Source organism: Poecilia mexicana, unplaced genomic scaffold, assembly GCF_051168715.1.
Source record: "Poecilia mexicana isolate PSO_F unplaced genomic scaffold, ASM5116871v1 ptg000076l_RagTag, whole genome shotgun sequence".
NCBI classification, from domain to species: domain Eukaryota; kingdom Metazoa; phylum Chordata; class Actinopteri; order Cyprinodontiformes; family Poeciliidae; genus Poecilia; species Poecilia mexicana.
In genome coordinates this window covers 25,001-32,500 of record NW_028263426.1, presented here as the reverse complement: position 1 = coordinate 32,500, position 7,500 = coordinate 25,001, and the positions used below count along the sequence as shown (strand labels likewise).

Genomic DNA, 7,500 nt, shown 5'->3' with positions numbered 1-7,500 from the left:
GCCTGGGTGCAGTGCGTTTTTAAGGATCGAACCGGAGCTCCGGAGGTCCAGACCGGGGATCCGCGGCAGAGCTATCCGGGAGGGCCGCGCTAGCAGGCGGACGAAATCTGCAGCTGCTCACCGCCGAGTCTCCCCCTCTGGAAGTCCGGTTTTCGGACCTCCACCCAGGCTTCCGGGACCGACACCCTCGTGACCGGGGCCGTCTCAGGAGCTCGATGATCCGGGTCTCGGGTCGGTGGGACCCCGGGAACCGGACCGGAGGTCCGGTTGGGCCCAAAACGGTTAAAAATTCGTATAAATTCGGGGGAACGTCCTAGCGGAAATCGGAGACCACCAGAACCATCCGCGGACCGGCCCGGATCCGACGGTGTGCGGCTCGCCCGGGTTCCGGTCCGTTTGGACCGACTTATCGCGGGGCAAAGCCGGCCCGGTTTGACGCTAATCCTTTGGAGACCCGTAGAAGCTCGAGGGAAGGTCCTAGAGACGATCCGAGACCACCTCCGTGTTCAGGAGGCTCGGAGCTTTAAAACGGTATATGACATGCACGTATGGGGGGCCCCGATCTCCCAGGAGAGCCGGAAATGTCGTTTTCAGCCATCCGGAAAAGGGCCCTCCATAGGGAATGAATGGGAGACCACCCGACCTTTGAACCGGGGCTGCAGCCGCAAACGGGGTCCGATCTCCGCGTGCTTCGGCACCCTTGGAGGGTACGTCGGGGGCTATGGCCAAACCGAGTTTGAGACCCCTGGCTCTTATGGTTGGGTCTCCAGGGGGTCTCAAATCTGGGGCCCCCCAGGGCCTGGATCTCGGCCTCGGGGGGCGGGGGGCCCGGACCAACGGTGGCACACGGTCGTGGGGGTTGCCCCCAACCGACCCACCGAGTTTCAGCCCTCTGGGACACCGTTAAGGGGGTCTCCCGCGGGGGTCTTTGCCTCCGTCCCATAACCCACCTTACCTTTGGAGACCCGTAGAAGGTCGGGGGAAGGTCCTAGAGGCGATCCGAGACCACCTCCGTGTTCAGGAGGCTCGGAGCTTTAAAACGGTATATGACATGCACGTATGGGGGGCCCCGATCTCCCAGGAGAGCCGGAAATGTCGTTTTCAGCCATCCGGAAAAGGGCCCTCCATAGGGAATGAATGGGAGACCACCCGACACTTCGGGCGGGCCTGGAGCCGCAAACTTGGTCCGATCTCCGCGTGCTTTGGAACCCTTGGAGGGTACGTCGGGGGCTATGGCCAAACCGAGTTTGAGACCCCTGGCTCTTATGGTTGGGTCTCCAGGGGGTCTCAAAGTCCGGGGGCCCCCCAGGGCCGGGATCCAGGCCCTGGGGGGCGGGGGGCCCGGACCAACGGTGGCACACGGTCCGGGGGAAGGCCCCGGACCGACCCACCGAGTTTGAGACCCCTGGCTCATAGGGTAGGGTCTCCAGGGGGTCTCAAAGTCCGGGGGCCCCCCAGGGCCGGGATCCAGGCCCTGGGGGGCGGGGGGCCCGGACCAACGGTGGCACACGGTCCGGGGGAAGGCCCCGGACCGACCCACCGAGTTTCAGCCCTCTGGGACCCCGTTAAGGGGGTCTCCCGCGGGGGTCTTTTCCTCCGTCCCATAACCCTACCTATGGCGAACGGCCAATGTCCGCGGTTGGCGCTGCCCTGCCTCCGCTGACGCTGCCAGGGCGTACGTGAGCGCTGCCCTGCCTCCGCTGACGCTGCCAGGGCGTACGTGAGCGCTGCCCTGCCTCCGCTGACGCTGCCAGGGCGTACGTGAGCGCTGCCCTGCCTCCGCTGACGCTGCCAGGGCGTACGTGAGCGCTGCCCTGCCTCCGCTGACGCTGCCAGGGCGTACGTGAGCGCTGCCCTGCCTCCGCTGACGCTGCCAGGGCGTACGTGAGCGCTGCCCTGCCTCCGCTGACGCTGCCAGGGCGTACGTGAGCGCTGCCCTGCCTCCGCTGACGCTGCCAGGGCGTACGTGAGCGCTGCCCTGCCTCCGCTGACGCTGCCAGGGCGTACGTGAGCGCTGCCCTGCCTCCGCTGACGCTGCCAGGGCGTACGTGAGCGCTGCCCTGCCTCCGCTGACGCTGCCAGGGCGCTGATTAGCCGGAGGGCACCGGCTGCGCCCCGCCAATTGGCCTCAATAGGCTGCACCTGCTGCGCCCCGCCGTTCCCCTGCAGCTAATTGGCCTCAATAGGCTGCACCTGCTCATTCCAGCCCCGGCAGCCGGACAGAGACGCTTCTGCTGGAGGTTTTGAGCACCGGGGAAGCTTCCAGATGCCAAACCATCGACCCTACAGACGCTGCCCCATCTGCCGCAGTAAGTTTGCCCAGCTGCCGAAGCATTTAGAGCGAGTTCACCGCGTTTTGAACACCCTACAGACGCTGCCCCATCTGCCGCAGTAAGTTTGCCCAGCTGCCGAAGCATTTAGAGCGAGTTCACCGCGTTTTGAACCAGGCGGAGCGGAAAATCCTGCTGGCTTTTGCCCACGGGCGAGTCAACGTCCGGGGAATGGACTGCCCTGTCCGGGGCTGCACCTACAGAGGTCCCAGGGTCGACCGCCACCTCTCCGCCGGTCACGGGGAGCTGGAGGTCGAGACGATAAGGGGGCACCTCCGCAGCCTTCACTGGAGGGCCACCATCCACGCTCTCTCCGTACTGAGGTCCACGGAGCCCACGCCACGGCTGGCTTCCGAGCTGGACCTGCCGGACCAGCAGCAACCAGCCCCAGACTCTCCTGGGGAGGACGGAGACGTGTCCTCCTCTTCTCCGGGGACCGCCCTGGAGCCTCTTTCCGGTAGGGATTCTCCGCCTCGCTCCCACAGACCTGGTTCTCTGCCCGCATCGCCGCCCCCTGGTTCCAACGCCTCTTCTCCTCCTCCTCCTCCTGGCTCCACGGCCAGCCCTCCTCCTCCTCCTCCTCCTGGTCCTGGTGGTCCTGGTTCCGACCCCGGCTCTCCCCCTCCTGGTCCTGCTTCCAACGCTGGCTCTCCTGCCCCTGCCGGGACGCGGCCAGAGGCGGAGACGAGCGACTCTGACCCTCCGGCCGGCTCCAGCAGCACCAGGGCGGTCCGAGGGCTTGCCCTGCTCCCCTTCGCACCGCTAGTGTTCCCCGCTGCCGTGGAGAGCTACTTGGAGGAGTACCACACGCACCTCCGTGGGGCCCTGCCCACCCCGCAGCACTGCATGAACGCGCGCTCCAAGCTGGGCCGGATCCGGAGCCTTCTCTCCTTCGTGGCCCGGGGGAAACCTCTCAACGCCACCTGGGCGTTCATGCATGACCTGGAGAAGATCCACGCCTTCCCACAAGCCCTGAAGGACAGGAGGAGAGCCATAACAACAGTCAAGGTCTACCTGGTGAACTTCTCGCAGTTCATGGACTACTTCTCCGAGACCCCGCCGAGGGGCTGCAGGCTGACCAAGAGACAGATCAGGGGGGTGAGCAGGGCGGTCAGAGCGGACCTCCAGCAGATCGTGACCGAGGTAACCCTCCACCAGATCTCCGTGAAGCGCTCCAAGGCCAAGAGGTCCATCAGCAGGAAGCAGCTGCGGAGGTGCAAGAGCCTGGCCACGGCCACCATCCCTGTGCTCCTCGGGAAGCTGGAGGCGGCACCCTCGAACGTCCAGCTCCGCCACAGGCTCTACGGCTACCTGGCCTGCTACCTGTCTGCTGTCTACGGCCACCGGCCTGGGGTGCTGACCAACATGACTGTGGGGGAGCTCCAGGAGGCGATGGAGGATGCTGAGGAAGGATCTCCAGGCTTTGTGATCAATGTAAGTGGATCTACGAGAACCAGGGGCATGGAGCTCCGGGCAGAGAACCAGGCGCACTGAGCTCCATGCTCCTGGAGCTCATCTCATCTCATCCCTTCTCAGGTGAGGAACCACAAGACCAACAGGGCCTTCGGGGCGGCCCAGCTGTTCCTGACCCACGCCGAGTTCAGCTGGTTCGTCCGGTGGCTCTCCGTCCGGAACACGCTGAACCCACCGTGCCGGTTCCTCCTCTTCAGCAGCAACCAGAAGCGGATCGCCAAGCTGACGCGGTTCTCCCAGTGTGCCTGGACGGAGATGGGGCTTCCAGGCCGGCCGACCATGACTGATTTCCGCAGCGCAGTGGCCACACACGTGGGTAGCACATTTCTCCGGTCGGAGGGGGGGGGGGGAAAGAAAAAACCACCAGGTTTTTTAATACATTTTTATTCTGTTTTTCAGGCAAGGGATGCACACAGCAGCGAGGTCAGGGGACAGCTTGCCCGGGTGATGTGCCACGACACCAGGACCGCGGACAGGTTCTACGCCAACCAGCTCACGGCGGAACAACTGGCGGACATCCGGAGCAAGTTTGACCGGGCCACAGCGCCACAATCTTCCTCTCCAGGCTCCGGGGAAGCCAGCCCACCACTCCCCCCCCGGCAAGGTGACTCCTCTTCGGACCTGGCCTCCTCCACCACCCCTGGGGACTCGGAGAGAGAGACGGAGGAAAACAATTAAAAATGTTCAATAAAGATGTTAAATGTGAAACAACCGCATCTCTTTAATTACCTGGGCTGGGGAGGGAGGGTAGGTTGGGGTAGCTCCAGGCCCTGACCTCCAGGAAGAGAACCAGGCATGGAGCTGCAGGCCCTGACCTCCAGGAAGAGAACCAGGCATGGAGCTGCAGGCCCTGACCTCCAGGAAGAGAACCAGGCATGGAGCTGCAGGCCCTGACCTCCAGGAAGAGAACCAGGCATGGAGCTGCAGGCCCTGACCTCCAGGAAGAGAACCAGGCATGGAGCTGCAGGCCCTGACCTCCAGGCAGAGAACCAGGCATGGAGCTGCAGGCCCTGACCTCCAGGAAGAGAACCAGGCATGGAGCTGCAGGCCCTGACCTCCAGGAAGAGAACCAGGCCTGGAGCTGCAGGCCTTGACCTCCAGGCAGAGAACCAGGCCTGGAGCTGCAGGCCTTGACCTCCAGGCAGAGAACCAGGCCTGGAGCTGCAGGCCTTGACCTCCAGGCAGAGAACCAGGCCTGGAGCTGCAGGCCCTGACCTCCAGGCAGAGAACCAGGCCTGGAGCTAAAGGCCTTGACCTCCAGGCAGAGAACCAGGCCTGGAGCTGCAGGCCTTGACCTCCAGGCAGAGAACCAGGCCTGGAGCTGCAGGCCTTGACCTCCAGGAAGAGAACCAGGCCTGGAGCTGCAGGCCCTGACCTCCAGGCAGAGAACCAGGCCTGGAGCTGCAGGCCTTGACCTCCAGGCAGAGAACCAGGCCTGGAGCTGCAGGCCTTGACCTCCAGGCAGAGAACCAGGCCTGGAGCTGCAGGCCTTGACCTCCAGGCAGAGAACCAGGCCTGGAGCTGCAGGCCTTGACCTCCAGGCAGAGAACCAGGCCTGGAGCTGCAGGCCTTGACCTCCAGGCAGAGAACCAGGCCTGGAGCTGCAGGCCCTGACCTCCAGGCAGAGAACCAGGCCTGGAGCTGCAGGCCCTGACCTCCAGGCAGAGAACCAGGCCTGGAGCTGCAGGCCTTGACCTCCAGGCAGAGAACCAGGCCTGGAGCTGCAGGCCTTGACCTCCAGGCAGAGAACCAGGCCTGGAGCTGCAGGCCTTGACCTCCAGGAAGAGAACCAGGCCTGGAGCTGCAGGCCTTGACCTCCAGGCAGAGAACCAGGCCTGGAGCTGCAGGCCTTGACCTCCAGGCAGAGAACCAGGCCTGGAGCTAAAGGCCCTGACCTCCAGGCAGAGAACCAGGCCTGGAGCTGCAGGCCTTGACCTCCAGGCAGAGAACCAGGCCTGGAGCTGCAGGCCCTGACCTCCAGGCAGAGAACCAGGCCTGGAGCTAAAGGCCTTGACCTCCAGGCAGAGAACCAGGCCTGGAGCTGCAGGCCTTGACCTCCAGGCAGAGAACCAGGCCTGGAGCTGCAGGCCTTGACCTCCAGGAAGAGAACCAGGCCTGGAGCTGCAGGCCCTGACCTCCAGGCAGAGAACCAGGCCTGGAGCTGCAGGCCTTGACCTCCAGGCAGAGAACCAGGCCTGGAGCTGCAGGCCTTGACCTCCAGGAAGAGAACCAGGCCTGGAGCTGCAGGCCTTGACCTCCAGGCAGAGAACCAGGCCTGGAGCTGCAGGCCCTGACCTCCAGGCAGAGAACCAGGCCTGGAGCTGCAGGCCTTGACCTCCAGGCAGAGAACCAGGCCTGGAGCTGCAGGCCCTGACCTCCAGGCAGAGAACCAGGCCTGGAGCTAAAGGCCTTGACCTCCAGGCAGAGAACCAGGCCTGGAGCTGCAGGCAGGCACACCCAGAACACTTACCCACATCCAGGCTTTGCTCCGGGGAGAGAAACAGACAGTCAGACCCATCCAGAGAACCAGGCTCTCCACACTCACCTGTGCACCCACACTTAAGCACCCCTCCTCGGACTACACCCTCCAGCACGCAGGCCCTGGAGGTTCGTGCCCCTGGTAAGGCAAGAGGGGGGGGGGCTGAGGCCTTGGGCTCACCAGGGAGGGGTTCTCCTCCCCGGCCACATCCCCCAGACAGCCCCCTCTCTGTCCCTGGTTGGGACTTAGAACTTTTTCAGACATGCACTGAGAACCAGGCCCACAGGCCCAACACGTTTACCCACACTTAAGCACCCCTCCCCGGCCACATCCCCCAGACAGCCCCCTCTCTGTCCCTGGTTGGGACTTAGAACTTTTTCAGAACCCTCCAGCACGCAGGCCCTGGAGGTTCGTGCCCCTGGTAAGGCAAGAGGGGGGGGGGCTGAGGCCTTGGGCTCACCAGGGAGGGGTTCTCCTCCCCGGCCACATCCCCCAGACAGCCCCCTCTCTGTCCCTGGTTGGGACTTAGAACTTTTTCAGACATGCACTGAGAACCAGGCCCACAGGCCCAACACGTTTACCCACACTTAAGCACCCCTCCCCGGCCACATCCCCCAGACAGCCCCCTCTCTGTCCCTGGTTGGGACTTAGAACTTTTTCAGACATGCACTGAGAACCAGGCCCACAGGCCCAACACGTTTACCCACACTTAAGCACCCCTCCCCGGCCACATCCCCCAGACAGCCCCCTCTCTGTCCCTGGTTGGGACTTAGAACTTTTTCAGACATGCACTGAGAACCAGGCCCACAGGCCCAACACGTTTACCCACACTTAAGCACCCCTCCCCGGCCACATCCCCCAGACAGCCCCCTCTCTGTCCCTGGTTGGGACTTAGAACTTTTTCAGACATGCACTGAGAACCAGGCCCACAGGCCCAACACGTTTACCCACACTTAAGCACCCCTCCCCGGCCACATCCCCCAGACAGCCCCCTCTCTGTCCCTGGTTGGGACTTAGAACTTTTTCAGACATGCACTGAGAACCAGGCCCACAGGCCCAACACGTTTACCCACACTTAAGCACCCCTCCCCGGCCACATCCCCCAGACAGCCCCCTCTCTGTCCCTGGTTGGGACTTAGAACTTTTTCAGACATGCACTGAGAACCAGGCCCACAGGCCCAACACGTTTACCCACACTTAAGCACCCCTCCCCGGCCA

At 63.8% G+C, this 7,500-nt stretch overlaps 1 protein-coding gene across 1 annotated transcript in view; it reads left to right on the top strand.

Moving 5' to 3' along the window:
- LOC148152385 (uncharacterized) overlaps positions 1–4,514 on the top strand; it is an 8,111-nt gene extending 3,597 nt beyond the window's left edge. The window contains exons 3-5 of the mRNA XM_088003613.1: positions 2,372–3,764; positions 3,867–4,115; positions 4,203–4,514. Of these exons, the coding sequence (XP_087859739.1) occupies positions 2,372–3,764; positions 3,867–4,115; positions 4,203–4,481 (1,921 nt within the window). The 3' untranslated portion in view covers positions 4,482–4,514. The remainder of the gene's footprint in view (positions 1–2,371; positions 3,765–3,866; positions 4,116–4,202) is intronic.
- The last annotated feature ends 2,986 nt before the right edge of the window (positions 4,515–7,500 follow it).